This window comes from Leuciscus leuciscus (assembly GCF_965113295.1).
Source record: "Leuciscus leuciscus genome assembly, chromosome: 25".
In the NCBI taxonomy this organism is placed as follows: Eukaryota; Metazoa; Chordata; class Actinopteri; order Cypriniformes; family Leuciscidae; genus Leuciscus; species Leuciscus leuciscus.
Genome location: NC_138724.1, coordinates 10,926,282 through 10,947,994, shown reverse-complemented (window position 1 = coordinate 10,947,994; position 21,713 = coordinate 10,926,282). Strand labels below are relative to the sequence as shown.

The 21,713-nt window shown below is 37.8% G+C and overlaps 2 protein-coding genes across 4 annotated transcripts in view; both read right to left on the bottom strand.

The window, feature by feature from the left end:
• LOC309491101 (tumor susceptibility gene 101 protein) overlaps positions 1 to 21,713 on the bottom strand; it is a 186,551-nt gene that overhangs the window by 17,992 nt on the left and 146,846 nt on the right. The window lies entirely within an intron of this gene.
• Positions 1 to 21,713, bottom strand: part of brsk2a (BR serine/threonine kinase 2a) — a 207,048-nt gene that overhangs the window by 93,492 nt on the left and 91,843 nt on the right. For all 3 annotated transcript variants that reach the window (XM_082160445.1, XM_082160443.1, XM_082160444.1), the window contains exon 2: positions 12,428 to 12,522. In XM_082160445.1, coding sequence (XP_082016571.1) covers positions 12,428 to 12,522 — 95 coding nt within the window. The remainder of the gene's footprint in view (positions 1 to 12,427; positions 12,523 to 21,713) is intronic.

Below are 21,713 nucleotides of genomic sequence, written 5' to 3'. Positions count from 1 at the left end.
TGGTCTCTGACATTTCAAGCGGCGCAAAACCTTTTGGAACAAAAATCTATTCCCAATTTAGTGCAGCATGGAGCGATCCATACTCGCTAGAATTCATGTCAAGGACAGAGGAAAATCTACGGAGAATGGGGAACAAAATTAGAGAGGACTGTCAGATGACCTTCCATTGATTAGGTCACATCATGGACTTGGAAAAAAATGTTGAAATTGAAATACTAAGTAACTAGCAAAATCTAATACAATAATTAAACATCCACACTCTCATAACCGAGATGATGACATGGCGAGTCCTGCAGGGACATGACACACTCCATGTTAAATTCTTTAGAATTAATCAATAATAAATAATATAATAATAAAATAATATAAATTAATAAATTAAATTAAATTAAATAAAAATAAATGTTATATATATATATAATTATATATATAAATATATATATATATATATATATATATACATACACATACACACATATATATATATATATATATATATATATATATACTGTATGTTACTTGTCAATTATCCTTCTATGCAAATCTCAAAAGCTGCACATAGAAGTGCATTTTTTTGTCTCATATTTTCTAAACAAATTATTCATTAAAAATAGCAGCAGTAGGTGGGGTGGAGGTAGACAACACGAACGCACAAATAAGATCCGAGAAGAAGTCGTGGAACACTTGAGGGTGCTTAAGGTCTTTATGAGGAGGAAACGCAGCGGGAGGGAGGGAGGCTGGGAATCCTCAGCAGGGACACACTTCTGTGGCTCTGGGAGAAATGAAGGGAGCATCTATAATCATTTGGCGGTGTGGAACGAAATGAAGACGGAGGGGGGGAAAGCTTGCACTGTCATCCCAGTGTCAGGATAACCTGATTAGAGTCAGCCGTGATTCATCTATCGCTCCCACTCTTTCATCTGAGCTGTTAGGAAAACTTCTTCTTTGCGTTCCCTCCAACAAGCCGTAGCTTTCTGCTTCTCAATTACTTACTTTTCAGACTTTCTTTGATGCTTCTTGCATTTTCTCGCTCTCCCAAGGAACGTTTTCCAGTCGTCTCATCTTTCTGTCACATGAGGAATTAATGGCTCAGATGCACATTATTGTGCACATTCAAAAACTTTAAAATCTACAAACCAAAAACACAGACACTTTGAGACAGAGGCATTCATACACGCCTCAGGTCAAGTAGTGCTGTGCTGGATACTATCATGTCTTGATATACTGCCATTCATTTTCTAACAATATCCATGTCTTTTTTTATATGTATGTTAGAGGTAGGAAAAATCATGTATTAATTTCTGAACTAAATATGAACTGTTTAACTTTAAAATAATTAACGCAATTAATGCAACATCCTTTTTTCCACAACCCACTCTCCAGGCCTATATCATGGCTGTAATTACTTGTTATCCTCATGAATAAAAAAAATGTAAAAAATTTTTTTTTAAAATATTTAACGTTTTATTAATAATCTATTCATAAGAGGTGCCATATATCACCGATACTGGCCTTGACTGTAAATAAATAATAATTTTGAAAAATTGTGGAAACTGACAATTACATATTGGCTCAATAAATGACTTCCAAATAATTATCCTGCAAAAAGATGCATTGTACTAATCATAGCTTAAAAATTTAAAATGTATATTCACCAAACATATTTAATTGTGCCCAGTCAATCTATCAAGTTGAAATGTAAAATCTGTGTTGGCTGAACAAGTTCCCAAATGCAAATAACTGTAAACAAATACATGTGAATACCAAAATTCACGGGAGAGCGAGCGAAGCCGAACCAGCTGGTACTGAAGACCGAAACAGACATCATTCCCAAGAGAATTCAGATATTCATTGTCACAAGTTTCAAGACGTTCTGGTAAGTATTGAGCACTGATATTATTCTCCAAAATTGTGCTTTAGACCCGGTATAAAGTTTAAAAGGCATTTTGAGAATCGCGAGTTCATGGGTTTATGATCGTTTTTTCACGATTACCACATAATTATCTGATGGTAGCCAACAGTTTTATTTTCCTCACGTCATATATATACATAAATACAATTCCAATTCCACATTAATACAATTAAGTCACAATTTGTGTCACAATTTGTGTCACAATTTGTGTGACAATTTGTGTCACAATTTGTCCTCAACACATCTGTCAAGAACATGTGCCATTTTACTATTTATTCATATAAATACTCAGGATAAATAGTAAACTAGTAAAAGTACAGAAAAACATGTATATATGATGATTATTCTATGAAAGTCACAATATGCCTACAACTCACAGTTTCTAGATAGTCTCAGAATCTGGTATTCATTGGCTTAACTTCGAGGTCAGTGGCAAACAGGGTCAAAGTTAAAATTGTTTGACCAGTATGTTGCGTTACCAAGCTTGACCTTCACACAACACTGAACCAGTGGTACCAATGCAGCTTGACACTTGGATGTAGTTCAGTGCACTGGGGAACATAGACCTGAATCATGAGAGAGAAACTTCTATGACTGAACATCCTCACATTGGCTATTCTTGGCTTAATTCTTTCTTTTTTGTCAATGTAGGGTGACTGCTCTCTCTCTCTCTCTCTCTCTCTCTCTCTCTCTCAATCTATCTGTAAGATTGCAGAAGTTATGGGGCACAAGGTCATGCTTTCCCCACCCCCACCCCTCACCCTGCTCCAGCCTCAATTATTTGCTTGAGGGGGCAATTACTCCAGCCTCGCAGACCTCTCCTTCCCATTTCCCTGTTTCTCTCTCTCTCTCGCCCATTTTCCCTCTCTCAGTTCACATCAATCACTTCACATTTTCCGCTCCCAACTCATTTTCCATTTTTGTGCATGCCATCCTGTTTTAAAATCAACCCAACTATGTTGGGTTCCACAACTGAAAAGTCAGGGTAATCTCTAAATATTTTAGGATTCTCCAACCAAAGCTAACTAGAGTTTACATCAGCCTTAACCACCAGGTGTTCAGGATCACTTGGAAATAACAAGTAGGTCTACAGGAGTAGGGTTGGAACTAGGGGTGTAACGATACCCTCATGTCACGATTCGATTCATATCACGATACTGAACTCATGATACGATATTACTGCGATACTCCAAAACATATGGTAAAAGATTAACAAAAAATTAACTGTTGATTAAAATGCTAAATTTGGTTTCACATTGGGTGTGTAAATGAACAGGCTTGGACTTGGTGCTGGAAACCCAAAGCACAGGACAATAGTGACACCAGAATAAAAATATGAATGATTCTGAAGCTGAAAACAGAATTATTTTAGACGAATTTGCTTGCACTCTTTCACTGACTAGATATATTTAAAATAATGTAGGCCACTTTTTTACTGGTAACATTTGGCATTATCAGGACCCACAAATAGTCTCCCATTGATTTATTATTCATTATATTCAACATTTTATATAGCAGTTTAATATAGTACTGACACTAAAAAAAATTTCACACAGTAATTTTTATTTTGGGTGAACTATACACAATACATATTGTCACTATCCACGATACATATTGTTGCATTTTTGTATTGCGATATATTGTGACACAATATATTGTTACACCCCTAGTTGGAACTGAAGTCTGCAGGAAAGATGCCGGGTTGGCTTCCACTGGTTTACGCCAATGATTCCCAACTGGTTTTGCATCAGGACCAAGCAACTAATCTAATCAAATCTAATGATTTCAACAAGCATTTCCAAAAGTGAGGCTCCATCCTGCAATGTGTAAGTAAGCAAGTGACGAGTCCACTTGAGCTTTCGTAGACCCAATTTGTGCATTCCATCGTTCTGGCTTTTTCCAAACACTATTTCAAACGATGTTACGTATTCCTATCCGCCAAACACTTCATCAGAGGTTTCTCTAGTGTGTAAATGCCGTAACCTCTCAGCCTAAAGTAACACAAATGAAAGTGGATGTCTTCCAATATTTCATTGAGGGCATCCAGGCCAGAACAATAAAATAAACCAACAGCCTTTGTGAGGAGCCGCCTGAATTGGTACCTCTGTTCTGAGATCAGAGTGGATATTGAGCGCTTGTCACTGGACGCTTCAAATCAATACCAGCTGAAGCCGAGGGGAGAAGGTGCAGATTGTGGGATGATTTATGCCTCACAAAGGGCGTCTAATACCCCGTTCAGAGTGTGATAGGCTCTACTAGGGCGGATGAAAAAAAGCAACGCTGGAATCTATAGCTATTTGATTCACGAGCGCACAGCTCAGATCTGCAAACCCAGTGGGGAAAACTGTCTCAGCTTTTTGCTGCGGGAATAATTCGTTTGGGAACAGAGTGTATGACTGCTCGAGGAACGCATCAAGCATTCAGTAGCTGAGAGGTCTATAGTTCTACATCATAATAGAGTTCAGTGGGCTGAAAGTTTTGTGTTGCAGACCGCATAAGAACAAGTGCTGCACCTCATTGTGATTCAATCTTTTTTTCCGTCTTGAATTGTAACCAGGTGTCTATAAAGGTGCATTTGCACAGACAGCAATTAAATTGCTGGAACTCTCACTGAAAGTGAAAGTGATATGTGAAGGCGAAGTATGGTAATCCATACTCGAAATCTGTCCATTGCATTTAACCCATCAAAGTTAGTGCACACACATTAGGAGCAGTGAGTAGTGAAAACACACACACACACACACACACACACATACAGTGCAAACTGTGGAGAATGGACACACACTTGCTATAAACTGTAGTGCTCCTACTCCTCACAACAAGCAACTGTCAGCAGATCAACCATGTGATCTACACCCCAAAATATGATTGCCTTGTTAGGTAACAAAAAATATATATTGAGACGTGTTTTCTTAAATTCGATTTTTATTTTTTTTGTATTGATTTTTATAGTTTTTTTATTGATTTTATATTGTCACTGAAGTAGGGTCAAAAATAGTATTATTAAAATCCTCCTGTGCTGAAAATCAATGTTTATGTGGTGTTTTTAATATGCTTCAAGACAAACCATGTGTAAATTCATAAGTCAACACCATTGCTGAGTATTTTCTCCTTAAAACTGCAGTGAAACAAAGACAGTCTCAAAAAACGCAGTTTGAAATCGCTGGTGTTTCTGACGTCACAAACTAGGTTGTAACCAATCAGGTCAAGTGTGATCATCAACGAGTGGATCTCTGAGCTGGTGTGAGTGAGTGGAGGCGGGGCTCATTTGCATATTCATAGAACCACGTATACTAAATGAGGCAAGGGTGTAAAGTTACATTCAAGCTATTTTAATGCATGAAGAAAAAAAAATTCTAGGAAAAAAACATTTAAATATGTAATTTTAGAGCAGGGGTGCCCAATCCTGCTCCTGCCGATCTCCAAACCTAATCAAACACACCTGCCTTTAATTTTCAAGTGATCCTGAAGACCTTAATTGGTTGCTTCAGGTGTGTTTGATTAGGGTTGGAGACGAACTGTGCAGGACAGTCGATCGGCAGGAGCAGGAGTATTGACTACAGGGGGACTTTAAGTAAATATTTTGGAACATATTTACTTTATATTGTTGGCAGTGAGTGTTTTTTCTCCATCTACTATTAGCGTAATGTTAGCTATATATAAACTCTTTGAAAACTAGGACAGTCAACAGTATAAAATAACTCTTGAATTCTGACGCATGTAAATGATAAATGTGTTAAAAAATATAGTTAAATTGAATTAACTTTTAAATTATATTAAATTAAAATATCAACTTTCTGAAAGCACATTAAGCTGTGTGTTTCTAGAATATTAGAAAGCATTACAATTAATGATATCAGGTGCGTCCATATTCACGTACTTGTGCACTATATTCTATGCTATTTTGTTGTATAGTGCAAATAGTGTGTTCATGCAAAAAATTCCAACATAAAAAAGTGCACTTCAAATACAGAAAAAGTGCACTTATTTAACCCAAAAAAAAAAAAAAAGAAAGAAAGAAATGTTGGAAACTTCATGCAAACAACTGTCGCAACTTTAATTACGCAGCAGAGGTGAAGGACTATCAGATGATGACAACAGGGAAAAAATGGTTCTGGAAGTATAACAACACAACAACAGTAATGTCGACACTGCAGAAACGGTGTAAGAGCCAGTGTTACGGGAAATCAAACTGCAATTTCAAAAAGTGCTCTGACTTACATACATTATCTCACACTCTGCATTTCTCCTTCCATTCCTCTTGGTCTCCTTATCTGCATCCATCTATTCCCCGTTCCCCTCTCTCCCTGTTGTGTCTCTTTGATGCTGTGTCAGTAGAGGAGAGTGAGAGAGCGAGTTACCGTGGATAATGATCTTTAATCAGACCCAGAGCTCATAGGAAGCACAATCATCAGACCAGCACTCGCTGTGCGCCCGCTTTAACACACACAGAACGCCATATCACCTGCTTTTCTGAAAGAGATGCTATATTTAGTATAGTATATTTAAATGTTGAAAATACTGCAGTGCAGAAGTATGTAGTATACAGTGCGCAAAATGTAGTACGCTAGTGTTCTATTTTGAACATGGCCAAAAAAAGAGAAACACTCCCAGATACAATACACTTCAATGTGTGTGTTTATATTTGTGTGTTTGTTTCTTACCCCTCTGAACTCAGATATGCTAATGCTAATCTATTTACTTAGCCGACTTTGAAACTTGCTTGAAATGTAGATTAAACCTCTAGTTTTTAGGGGTGCTCACATGAAGAAAAGCGTATGAAAATGTATATATGTTCACACACACACAGAGACGGGGACTTATCTGCTTTTTGCAGACTATGGTGTGTGTGCGTATGTGTAGCTATGAGTCAGTATAAACTCTATAATCTCGGGAGTTTTACAAATGTTAAATATTCCCTTAGGCCTTGACAATGCGCCACATCCCACTCGCGTTCTCACACGTACACAATACACTCATGTTCAATCACAGAGACCATCAGTTACACACTCCCTATCAAACACACACTCTTTTCCAAAGCCTTGTGAGCTGCACTGCTATATACTGATTACATAGTCAGCTAACTTCCAAGGTAAGCTATATAAAAAATAGAAGCGAGTGATTTGAAACGCTCTACTGTACATTGATGGCAACTCTGCACACCGCACTAAATTGCACTCCTCGTGTGCAGCACATGCCTCACAATTGATAGTATGGTGCTAAGCTAATAATATAATGCTCTAATAAGCTTAAAAATACACATGTATTTGGAACAATAGTTCTTTTTAATTAAAAATAGCCAAATACTTTTATTGATACTTCTAATTACTGGATCAAATTAATAGTCAATTTTCATCTCCATCTGCCATCTTTGGATGATTTATCTAATTTGTGGCAATGTTATCTGGGATTGTCTTCTTGGTAAAGATACACATGAGGCTGTTGTCGATTTTGGCCAAAATTAACACATTTTGGAGTTTGACAACAAACACACCATAAAACACTACAATACAGCATATTTTCAAATATAACAAAAATTTATCATTTCTGAATATTGACTCTCAGGGTCCTATCTTACACCCGGCGCAATACAGCGGCAAACATGCCGCAAGTGTTTTTTGCTAGTTTTAGCCCGACGCAGTTATCATTTTCACGTCCTGCGCCACGTTGTTTAAATAGCAAATAAATTTGCGCCCATTTGTGCACCCATGGGCGTGCTGGTCTGAAAACAGTTCTGTTTGCACTCTGGAGACGCATTCGGTCTTTCCACTATCAAATCCCGCTAGTAAATAGCGAATCTGCCATGGCGCGAGCACAACTGGCTTTTAAAGGGAATGGGAGATGTGACTCTGATTGGTTTAACGCACGTAAATCCCAAAATACACCCACTACTCATTAAGAGAATAGGGACAACCCTTTTAGACCATGTGCCTGGCGCGCTGACCATTTTTCCTGTCATTAAACTAGCAAAAGTGGAATCGGACTAAGTGAACTTGCGCTTTAGACCATGCGCTTAGATCGTTAAAATAGGGCCCCATGTCTTTATTCACCTTTTTTCTCAATAGAATTCATAAAAGTATAGAGTAGAATAGCAGTTCTAATAGGGGCTCATTGTTACAACGTGCCTCACCTGGGATTTAAACCTGGCTAGTTTCTTCTGCTGATTAGATCAGCATTAAAGAACTATCTCAACTGTTAAAGGGGTGTTGATTATGATTTTAACTTTAGTTAGTGTGTAATGTTGCTGTTTGAGCATAAACAACATCTGCAAAGTTACAACGCTCAAAGTTCAAAGCAAAGGGAGATATTTGCTTTTAGAGAAATTGCTTTTTAAAGACTACAACAAACGGCTGGTAAGGACTACACGACATTCCTCCAGGGTTAGTGACATCACCAACCCTAAAATTGACATAAACCCCGCCCCCGGAACACAATTTATAGATTATCATGACAGAATATGCTAGTCAATGACTAGAAGATATCTACACATAAGCTACATAAATTCATCAACTAACCATTCAGAAACATCCTTTTGCATTCTACATGTTGTCACTTCTTCTTGAGTCTCGTCTTCATCATTGTCTGAAATCTGAATCCGGTTTGAACATAAAAGGCTAAACGTTTTTGAATTTTCAGTGAATGTCTGTGTAAGTGCAAGCTGTTGAAGCTCCGCCCTCTGTGCTGGGAGCAGCAACTCATTTCCATTTAAAGGAACAGACACAAAACGGTGCGTTTTTGCTCACCCTCAAAAAATGTACAATTTTAACATGCTATATAAAAATATCTGTGGGGTATTTTGAGCTAAAACTTCACATATACACTCTGGGGACATCAGAGACTTATTTTACATCTTGTGATAAGGGCATTATACCACCCCTTTTTATATAACAGATATAAGATAGAAATAATATCAGTCTAGTTTTAAATAAACAAACACACACACACACACACACACACACACACACAAGGATGAAAATTTTAATTCAGTAAGGAATAAAATTGTGCTATGGTTAAAAAAATGTTCAATGATATCTTCCAAAGATTTTTCTCTATATAGTGTTGATATGGCAACTAGTAAATACACTAAGTTTCATCATGCTAGCATGTGTGGAAAGTTTTAAACCATGTGTGTTACAACTAGCCCCGCGTTAGGTTGTGCCGTGCTCACCCGTAGTTTAAAGCTGCTGAAAGTCAATTTTGTCACAATTCAGACACTAATCCACAATTTAAAAACTTCAGGGTATCTAACAGTTCATCTAAAAATGTAAATATATTAAAATAATTTGAGAGTCGGGGCCCGCAACCTTTAATAACTAATAGTAAAGTGCCCTTTCGGTTGTATTTCGGTGACTAAAATAACACTGGGTTAGTCAAGGTACATAAAAAGGATGTGAAAATATAAAAGTATAGTCTATATTACATATTTCAAGTCTTCTTAAGTTATATAACAGCTTTGTGTGATAAACAAACCAAAATCACATTTGTTATTCACTGAAAATGACAGTAATGGTCACTATTGACTATCACTATACACAAAAGTGCAGCCTGGACATTCTGCAAAACATCTCTGTTTGTGTTCGACAGAAGAAAACTAATCCAAATGGTTTCAAAAAGACATGCGAGTGAGTGAATGAATACAGAATTTCATATTTGGGTGAACTATTTATTTAAGCCCAAACTGAAGTCCTCTAACTCTCATAGCTTCCATAACATCATCTTTTTCAATCTAAATCCTCTTTCTTATAATCCTTCAACACGGCTGCTGTGAATTTGGCCCATGTGTGCTTGTGTGCACTTCATATGGTTATGTCCTCTACATCTACAAATAAAATCAGTGATGTGGACACTGGAAAGAATGATTGTGAGAGTCTCATTCCCAGCGGGACACAGCATCGGGGCGTAGGTGCCAGGACGGAAACAGAGAACGCAACATTTGCATTTAAAAAGGTGACATTTGCAATGCTGGTCTGGAGCCGCAGGAATGAGAGGAGAGGCAGGTGCTGGGATAGCCCATATTCATCTCGGTGACAGGACGACAACAATGAGAATGTCAAAGCCAAGAGTAAGACAGCACACCAAATCACACACACATACACTCACACACACATATGCTCCGAACAGAGGCTGCTGTCCAAAATAACCCTGACAATCCACCCCCTCATCTCTCAAACCCATGTGGAGATAAATTGGTGGCTGTTCAAATCGACTTTTACCTCATACCGAAGTAATTACATGAAAACAACGGCTGCAAATTGTAATATCTGTTGTAGTCACATTAAACTTCAAGTTCAGGCAGGGTGGAACATGCATTATTTATGTGATATGTGGAATAAATTACATTGTAAACACAGACTGTTTAGACCTGAGGAGCATATGATTAGTTTAAGTTTAATCTTCTTCATTGTTTCTGAAGTGCAGTCGGGTCGTTTGGAGTTTATGTGGAAGTGTTGGTGCTGATGAGACACGGATATGGGGCGTGTTCGCTCGGTGAGGGCTTCTGATTGGCTGCCCGCTCAGTGAGGGCTTTTGATTGGCTGCCCCGCTCTGCAAGGTGTTCTGATTGGCTGCCCGCTCGGTGAGGGCTTCTGATTGGCTACCCGCTCGGCGAGGGGTTCTAATTGGCTGCCTGCTCGGTGAGGGGTTCTGATTGGCTGCCCGCTCGGCGAGGGCTTCTGATTGGCTGCCATGAGCACAGAGAGCAGTGCTTTAAAAATGTCCACAGTTTTTTGAACATGGTGCAATGGTGATGCCAAGTACAATACCATTTTTCTTTAGACTTGTAGACAAAACATTAGACTGAATTTAAATGTAAGCGCTCTCTCTCTCTCTCTATCTATATATATATATACACACATGCACACACACATGCACACAAAATATGTGGAATCGAGCTATAGTTTGTTTCTTTTGGTTACATCCAAAAGATTAGGTAACTGTAGATGACTTTACATGTTGTACAATGTTTGAAAATGTTTACCCTCTTTGGTCATTTTTGACCCAAACATTTTTCTTTTCTTTTTTTCTTTTTTTTTTCTTTATCGGAATGGTATGAAACTTGCTAAAAGTTTTGCCACTTGCTATGTGAACACACAAAAAAAAATAATGGACATGATTTGAACAGGTTAAATGGTCCTGAAAATGTTTTAGTTCATTTTAGTTGCCAGTCCTACAAAAACCTTAAGTCTCTAAGCCTCGGGTGCTGCTTGTTTCCAAAAAAGATCTTAATTTGGGCCTCGGCCTCCTGGAAAACCCTCAAATGTGGCATTATCTGAAAGAATTGTAGTGTTTACGGTCTCTAATCTTGCTGAGTTTATTTATTGCTGCTTGTCCTGGCCAAATCCCTTCCTCGTTAATATCCGTTAGAGCAAAAGGAAAACAGTTACTATATAAGTTTGCATCCAAAATTATATATTTTAAGCATGTGTGTTGGATGATATTCTAAATTAAGGCATTCTACAAGTTTGCCCCCATTTCCAAATAATAACAAGCATCTCATAATTTAATACGCCTCCCTTGAAAGACAATTATCCTTAATCAGGTTCTTTGGTCTTCAGTTTTAGTCTCGGTGTTCCCACGACTGCTTTTATCAGAGGAGATAATTATGGGCCAACTACTACCCAGAGTATAGTTTTACAGGCAATAAATATCATTATAAGGCTGTAGTCTCGGTTTCATTCATTAATTCATTTGTTTCATCTTTATTTTTAAACAACTTTAGGAAAAACTAGAGGGAGAAATGAACGCATTAAACACCCAACACGCTGTTCCAGACCTGTATGACTTTCTTGTTTTCATGAAAAACAAATAGAGATGTTAGGCAGGGTATTCATGCTGTTTTTTAGATACAATAATAGTGAACATTGACCGGCTCCAAAAATATCACAAAAAAAAGCATCATAAAAGTATCAAAGTAGTCAATATGACTTACAAGTGTATTATGTTTTATATGAGCATTATGTCGAAATGTACAATCATTCTTCTGAAGGTGAATGATAGCTGTGTTAAAAACTTAATTTTAAACCTAAATTTGTTATTCAGCCAGATTGAATTATGTGCATATGCAAATATGGCACCTCCAGATTTACAAGACACAAGAACAAAAATGTTTGGCATCATCGACTTTATATATATATTTTTTTACATTTGAGAGCTGCAACAAAGAGAAGATTTTCAGTGAATAATGACTTTAAATAAAAATAAATAAAAAACACAAAGCTATCATACAGTATAACTTCAGAAGACTTGAAAAATATGGTGCATGAATTAAACTGACTATATTTTTTGGGTGCTTTTTGTCATATTTTGGAGCTTGAGAGCCTTTGGTCACCATTCAGTTTCATTGTATGGAATGAGCAGTGTTGACATTCTGCTAAATTTCTCCTTTTGTGTTTCATAGAAGAAAGTAAGTCAAATCAAGTTGTGGGTGAGTAAATGATGACAATTTACATTTTGGAGTGAATTGTTTCTGTTTTTGTGTGTAAATCTGATATTTCCCAAGAAAGAATGAAATCTTACCTTCATTAACACGGATTCGCTGAGCTTTTCTCGGTTTACAATCTTTATGGCGACTTTCTGACATGTGACACAGTGGATCCCGAGCTTTACAAGGCCTAGGGGAAAAAAAGAAAGAAAGAAAAGGTTGAAAGAAAACTACTGGTCTAATCATTGGTCTGTATCCACAACATTGGTCTGCAACATGGCTGAGCAATTTAATCACAACTGCACAAAAACCCTTTCACAGGCCATTTCCTTTCACACACCGAAACACGAGCGTCTTTCCCTCGGCATCTGTGAGACGCTCCATTCATATCTCAAGACCAACGGCCAGGTATAGTAGATAAGCAAAACTGCGAGCCAAATTGATGGTGTACAGCAGCAACCTAAAGGCCTTTCTGCTTTATCACTCGTGACGTGGAGTTTCATGGTGCGCGAGCAGCTCAAAGAAAATGGTCTCTACGAAACATCCGCCACACGGTTAACACTTTTATTAGTCAAAGTGTTGAATGTTTACAGGCTTACAGAGCCATGCTTCACGGTTCCCCTCTCTTCTCCATACTTTCAAGGACTTTCTAAAGAAAAATCTCTAGCGTAAATACCTCAGGTCCTTCCACAATTGAGCAAGCATTTTCAAACGAAACAAAAACCACTAAAGACGATTCAGCAAAGTTGTTTGCTGCACCACGAATTGTTGGGTAGATAGGGAGGGTTTGACGCCTGTGCGAGACAAGATAATGAATGTTTCATATCCTAAGGTGCACGCGTATCGGAAAACTGACAAGCGCATAAACGAAAAATGCTGTGATTTGCAAAGAGGATGCAGTGAATGTTTTTAGTTTGTAATAAAGTGTAAGAAACCCCCCACCTCATCCCAACCAAATCCTCGTCCCCGATGACACTCAACAGACACTCCTGAACAACCACTGCTCTCATGTGACTCAATGGCTCTTTACAAGCTAAAGGAAAATGGCTGCTTTTGAAGGGTTTTAAGATGAATTGCAAAACTATCCACTGCTGAAGAGGAGATGAAATGGCAAATTCTGTTTTTATGTCTGTAATGAAACTGTTCATAATATAACATAATATAACATAATATAATATAATATAATATAATATAATATAATATAATATAATATAATATAATATAATATAATTAGTGCTATAGTATGTGTATAGCGCTTTTCAAATCATCATTTGATGATGTATTCTGTCTGCTGTGCGATTTTCAACAAGTGGCACTGAACTGAAGTAGCTTGTCATTATCTTGTACAATTATTTCTTAGAAAAACATTTTGAGCAGAACAGTATTTGAATAAATTTGTATCCAATAATACATAAAAAATGCAACTGTCATGATTCCCAAGTTCTTTATGTTCCAGGACTCTTATTTTGATATTCTTTTGTCTTGTTGTGTCTGGTTTGTTTCCTTTGTAGTTCCTTGTAACTAATCGCCTTCACCTGTTCCTAGTTATCCCTTTTATTACCCATGGTGCGTTCCAATTCGCATACTATACGTCCTAAACAGTATTCAAAAATAGAATTAGTACGTCCCAAATCGTAGCATGTTAAAAGGAGTATTCCAAAGATACCCGGATGGTCTACTATTTCCGGTTAGAATCCGAAGTGCAGATCGATGCAAACTCTAACGGCTAATATTGCCCACAACCCATTGCGCTGTGGACGAAGATTCAATTATAACTACAAACACGAGTGAAAAGTATAAAAAAACTACAGTACAGACATGGAGGATGTGCGAGTCCGGCGGTTAAGTAGAGAGGTTTAGATAAAGGGGTTTGAGTGATTAATAATCAGTATCTAACTTGACGAAAATTTATTTATGTTGTCCACATTATATTTCATCTGCAACAGCATTCTGAACTTTTGTAAATATACTTTAGCCATTAACTTTTAAATGCATCATTATATTCAAATTTGCAAACACATGAGGAGAGTCTCCACATGAAAGACCCACGACTGGCAGATCTTCGTGCTACTACATTTCTCTCCGAAAGAGAAGGAAATTAAATTAGATTTAATGGAGGATTTTAACTGTGACAAGATGATTGACAGGGCAGTTAACGGTGACAGGTTGCACGTTACTAAGCGACAGAGCTGTCTGTTAAAGATGAAGAAGTAATATTTCCCAAACAGGGTTTGAAATTAACACCCGGCCAACCGGTCAAAAGAAGTCTCTTCTGCTCACCAAGGCTGCATTTATTTGATTAAAAATACAGAAAAAAAACAGTAATATTCTTGAATATTATGACAATTTAAAATAACTATTTTCTATGTGAATATATTTTAAAATGTATTAAATATAAAATCTACTCTCTCTCTCTCTCTTAACTTATCAAACCTGACCTATTCAGGACAAGGGAAGGTTAATTCAGGTTCTAAAATGTCATGTGGTGCGACTCGCCAAATGCTTAATGATGTTTATGAATTAATAATGTCAAAATAATTTTAATTTGAAGTCGTTTTAAAATGATTAACGTTTAAGAAGTGTACACTCAAATGTATTCAAGGTGTAAGGAAATATGTTATTACTTTTCAAATGATGGTGGCACCATATGACAATTTTCAACGCTATCTCACGACCAATTCGTACGATTTGTCTAAAATTTGGGTAGGTTTAGGGGCGGGGTCAGGGGTAGGTCATTCGTACGAATTCGCCACCTCGTAAAATACGTACGAATTGCCGTGAGCTCGGGTTCCAATTTTATTGTTATTAACATTTAAACTCTTCCTGAAAATAGTGTTAATGTTTTTTTTTTTTGTTTTTTTTTTTATCATATCAGCTTCAGCTTCTCCATGTGGAGAAAAAAAAAATGCTGTTATAATTACATTAATTTATGATAAACGATTCACATTCCGGGTGGAATCAGTCTTGGGTCTGGATCTGGACTGCAAACTGCTAATTGGTGACCTCTGATATAGGGTGTACCGTACAGGGATACGTTATACGAAAAAGCCTTGCACCTTTCAGAGTGTTCACTTCAGGTGCTCTGCCCTGCCAAGTGATGGAGAGACAGAGGGAATATTATTCAAATGTCATCCGAAGCTAATTAAACAATAATGATGCCTGACAGCGAACTCAACAGTTGACAAGACCATTAGAATGGATCCAATCATCATCAGCGGCCACAAATAAAGAAAAAATATCTCATAATAACAGGAATAAAAATACCCCCAAAAATGAAAAAACACAATGTCCTTTCTCATAATCAAAAGGCTTCTGTTTATGAGATTCAAGAGGCCAGAAATTTCATGCACTTTGAGCACTGTGACCTATTCCAGCCAGCAATGATAATACACAGAGACATTAGCACAAATATATATGTAGAGAGCATATCACAGTCAGACGTCATACCGCATGACATTATCACAAAGATAGAGTGTATTAAGTGCAAGGGCAGAAGAAATGGCCTTATCAAAAAGAAGGGAAAAAAGCCATGCGACAGGAGAACCGCTGAACGAAACTCTTCGTGCGCGCTCCATCTGCTCTGATAAGAACTCAAGAACACTCGGCCGAGTCACAGCGTATAACTGACAACAGAGCGAGCGCTTGATCTGTATCGATTTCAGTCTGTGTGCACCTTCACAATCAATACAATTAAAAGAGCTCCTGTCCACTGCAACATCATCATAATGCTCAAAAACACAATATTCACCTTGACCCAAGATGTAATATATGCATTAGCATATACTGCATTTGGAGTTGCCAATAGTGGAGTAGATATTCATTTTTAAATATATATGAAATAATATTTTATCATTATGCCTGAAGACCAGTTGAACAGGATAGCATATTTTATCCTTTTATTCAATAACTGTCTTTTTTTTTTTGTCACCATTCATAACAAAAAATACTGCTCTGGTACCATGTTAACTAAATGGAATGAGTTGACTAAATGACCAAATTTATAGTATTTTTTTATTTATTTTAAGCAAGTTGTGATTTAAAAATGAAAAACTGTTAATAACCAAAGATGAAGCATAAGGACCAAAAAATAAGATTTTTTTTTTGTTGTTGTTATTAAAATTAAAATAGTATGGTGATACCATACCAGTCAGTTCATATAAATAAGCAGTCCTGAAAGCCCTACTCCTGTATATAACAAGACCAAAAAAAGGTTTACTGAAAAAAATGCTACCTTGAATATCTTATCTAATGTTCCTTTCATGTTATGATCATACTGCCAAAATGAGCTCTATTTCGCTGAAGAATAAGCAGTTCACAAATTCCTCCTTTCGCTCAGCCGTAACTGACTCCAGATGCACAGACCTTTCCTTATTGCTCCTCTGTGACAGAAATAAGATTTCTGCATCTCTAATTTTGTTGTTGTTCATTCTGTATATGTACACAAACGTGCAGACAGTTTTTCTTCATGTCTGTTGGCTCATGACTCAATTTAGGGAATTATCTTAAACTTGTCTACTTTAAATAATGCTAGTTCTTCTATCAGAGGGGTTTTATTACATTTTAGCACATTTTAGTTGTGAACCTACTGAAATTTTGTTTAAAAATATACAGGTTCTCCCCAGGCAGGAATCACTTTAATGACATTCTACTTCCGGATATGTGTGGGCATTTTCCCCCCCAAAAAAAAACAAAGAAGGAAAATGAAAATAAGGGAGAAAATGTGTCTCAGGGTATGAACTAGTTTAGGGGGCTCAGGGTATCTGCGTTGCAACCCAGGCTCATTGGATAAACGTGCCTGTGGTGACATTTGTGCAAAATGATATTGCGTTGCTTCTTGCACATTTCGCGACACTTTCAAAGTGAAATGCCCAGTGATTGGCACTAAAATGTTAATGCTCTATCGCGTTAGAAAATAATGTATCACCTCCACTAAACCCTACCCTAAATGCAACCAATAGTGTTAACAAAAGCAAACGTGAGATAAAAACACATTTTATCTGCTTCTACAAGTCTTTGAGCTCTTATTACGTGACTCGTGTGTCACTGTACAGAGCGTTTCATATTACAAGTGTGATGCTGTACCAGGTGAGAATTAGAAAAAGCCATACATCTCGAGCTGATGTGATACAAACGTCAAAATGTATCAGTTTACAAATCATGCACAAATGTTAAAAGTGTTTTGAGGTTACACCATAGTATTGCGCTAAAAAATATCAATAATCAGTTCGCCACTGCAGATGGATGGATGGATGGATGGATGGATGGATGGATGGATGGATGGATGGATGGATGGATGGATGGATGGATGGATGGATGGATGGATGGATGGATGGATGGATGGATGGATGGATGGATGGATGGATGGATGGATGGATGGATGGATGGATGGATGGATGGATGGATGGATGGATGGATGGATGGATGGATGGATGGATGGATGGATGGATGGATGGATGGATGGATGGATGGATGGATGGATGGATGGATGGATGGATGGATGGATGGATGGATGGATGGATGGATGGATGGATGGATGTTTTGGACAATGCTACCTAAAATGTGAGCACTACCTAAAAAACAACCAACAACTGGAAAAGTTTCCTAAGCCCCTGCACATATGTGGCTCGCCAAACCGCCTCCTTATTCTAATGAGCCCCTCATGAATTATTCAAAAATCTATAATTATGCATTCCTTTTGCTGACGTGGAGTTTGAGGCATTAAAAATAGATCTGAGCGGAACGGCAGCACAAGCCCCAGTGGAGTCCCGCTGCTGTGTTTTGACTGCCTCTCTTTCTCTAGATCCGCAATGCTCTCGGCCTGTCGACCAGGAGGATGTTTCTTTATGACAGGCCCGTTCTCGCTGTCCCCGTCCCACTCTGGACGCGTCAGTGACAGGCTGCGGGAAATCTGGATCCCTCACGACAGCACTACTAAATTCTGATGATGGGGTGGCCAGGGTTTTGCCGAAAGCGTTTTTTTTGTGCATGAGTTTGCTTCAAAAGCACAATGAGTCGCTGCTGCAACTTCCAGGACTGGTGTTTGTCCCGGCAGTGTGCGCATATATGCTTTTGGATGTGGGCGTCTGTCATTTTTGCCAAAAGACCTTTACTGCTCAGCCCTACGATACCTTCCCCCCGGTAAGGGGTGATCAAATTTTGAGGAGGTGCATGCATACATTTGAATGTCAATTAGACTCCGCTGACAGGTCTGGCGACGTGTGCAGACAGTCAAGTGTTTGGTTGTTGAAGCAAACGCAGTCACACGTGACAAACTGGGCCACCTACTGTCATCCTCAACACCATAACGTGGGTAAAACGTTCAATATAAGGTTTAATATCCGTCTACTCCAACAGGAAATACAATTTTCATGCCTTTCTGCTTTAAAGAAGCCATATTCTACACAGTTGAAGCATTTAGTGCATTTGTCATTGATGTTGTTTTTAAAATTTGGTGCAAAAGAACTTAGCCGTTTAAATAGCTGTAAAATATCCATACGCTACACTGAGGAACAAATATTAAATACACAAGAGCCCTACTGTACCTGCATTTACACTATATTTTTCATTGAAGTCCATTTATAATGTTAGTCAAGGTTTTACATGACCAATGTTAACACTCACGTTTAGAATGAATCTTCTTAAGGCTGAAATGTATGTTTTTTAAAGGCTACAGTACAGTACAGTACCTTTAAAGGGGTGGTTGATTATGATTTCACTTTTCTAACTTTGAGCATAAACAACATCTGCAAAGTTCAAAGCAAAGGGAGATATTTGCTTTTAAAGAAATATTTTTTTTAGGACTACAACAAACGGCTGGAAGGGACTACACAAGCTTCCTCCCGAGTTAGTGACATCCCTAACCCTTAAATTTACATAAACCCCGTCCCGGGAACACACAGTCCATGTTGTGAAGAGGAAGAGTTGGTGTAGTAGAGCACATTTGTGAGTCTGCTCAAGCTGTCGCATCCGTCTTTTCACATGCAATACAGTGCGTAACACAAATGCAATAGTATGTCACTCTGTAGGCATCTTACAACAGTTCCCACACAAGCGATTTATAGATTATCATGACAGAATATGCTAATGCTCCACCCTCTGTGCCGGGAGCAGCAGCTCATTTGCATTTAAAGGGACACACACAAAACAACACGTTTTTACTGACCCTCAAAACGGGACAATTTTAACATGCTGTAAAAAATTATCTGTGGGGTATTTTGAGCTAAAACTTCACATACACACTGTGTCTGGGGACAACAGAGACTTATTTTACATATTGTAAAAAGGGGCATTATACCAGCCCTTTAGAACTTTAAAACATGTAAATGAGCTAGTGATCGGCTATCCTCAGTATACCAGCATTGAAAATAAGCATTTTTAAAACTGGCATTTAAATTTAAAGGCAGTTTTAAAGGCTACTGTACCTTTAAGTTATCTATATGTAAATAAGCTCTGTTATGATTGGCTAATCTCCAGCATAGTTAATAGTCACATGTTAATGAGCTCAAACAGTCCCTGTTAATCAAGTCAGTACATTCGGCGCCATCTTGACAACAATCTAACTATTTTCTAGTGAGGCAGAACAATTCAGAAAACAAAACAACTTAGAAAACACAACAGGAAATATCGAAATGGAAAAGGCGCTACTTGAAGTGTCAATTTATTTTCACGTCGTTTCACAATAGAATTTTTTTTTTTTTTTTTTTTTTTAAATGGCAATTGTCTGTTTCGGTTGTCCATGATATGACCCCTTTAAAAAATATAAATGGAAGTGTGCCGTTCCACAAGGTTTGTGAGGAATCAATAGCAGGGCTGATGGTGAGATGTTTACAGGCTCTCACGGGGTGTTTGTAGCCAGAAGGTTCGCATTTATTTTGTTCCTCTCTACACGGCCTGTGAGACTAGAAAGGGGCTTTTCCATAATGTTTCCCGAGTTCCTCCAGGAGTCTGTCCATAAGCTGGTTCATGCTCAGAGATGAGCTTTAACCTCTCATTGTGTGCAAGTAAATACACAGCGCTTGCGCATGCATGGATACGGTGTGTGTCGTGTGTTTGCGGGTGTGATCAGGGACTCAGCAGATGTTTTCTGTTGAACAGATTAGCACAGACAGACCCAGAGGCTCTTGGACCGCTCGACACAGTTGTGTAACGGTTTGCACAAGCTGTCTCTCTTCATTATTATCGTGTCATTAATACCGTAATGTTACGCAACAAACCCAGCTTCCTCCATCAGGCACAACGAGAAATTCTACATGTCATTAAATGACTGTATTAAGGGATACTGTATATATATATATATATATATATACAGTATATATACAGTATATATATATATATATATATATATGTGTGTGTGTGTGTGTGTGTGTGTGTGTGTGTGTGTGTGTGTGTGTGTGTGTGTGTGTGTGTGTGTGTGTGTGTGTGTGTGTGTGTGTGTGTGTGTGTATGTATGTATGTATGTATGTATGTATGTATATGTTATGTTTTGTAGCCATCAAGTAAAAAACATTGTATTACATATTGAATACATTGTATACACATCTCAATCATTATTAAGTTTAAAACTTTTTTTTTTTTTTTTTTTTTACTGATATGTCTGTCAATAGTTCTAAGATTTTTATTTATTTATTTTTTTTTTATTTATTTTTTTGAATGAGCTGCACCACAAAAGTTTTTTACAATCTGACCATACCATGTCAAAAGCGGCAAACTATCCTTTCTGGAAGAATTAATTTATCCCGAAAGTGTCCGATATTAAGGGGATAGTGAGAATAAAGTGAGATATTCTTGCTTATATTTGGGGTTTGCCACATGTTGCACTCTGAACATCACGTGGAGTGTGTTTAGTCGCTGTGGATGTGATGGCATTACAGCTGTATCACGCACACACTCTTCTGCAGCCTCATGAGTGTGCTTTGTTGTGTTGCTTTGCTGACGGAGGAGACCGTGTGCTTCCCGTGGCTCAAACTTTCAGACTCAAAGCACATCTCCTTCTTTTGAAGCTGTGAGAGAGCAGATCCACTGCTATGGAGTAAGAACATTGCCTCTTGGGTTAGAAGGACACTTCTAGAAAAAGATGATGTGTAAGATGATGTGCTCCCTTGTGGAATGGGATAAACATACACGTGTAAGTATATATGCATATATACATAGGATTCAAGGGCTCAATATCCTATCTTCATTGAATAGGAATGATAAGAGAGCGCAGGCTGTTTAAAGTGAAGCGTCAGATCTGCTCTCCCACTGAGAACGGGAGCGAAAGTGGTAAAATCCAGACGGAAACTTTTATTTATCCACTCTTTCATTCCACTCATCCGTTTTCCAGTCATCGTAAAACCTCCCTCTCTGCTGGAGATAAAGCTATCAGAGGATCGAGCGATCTTT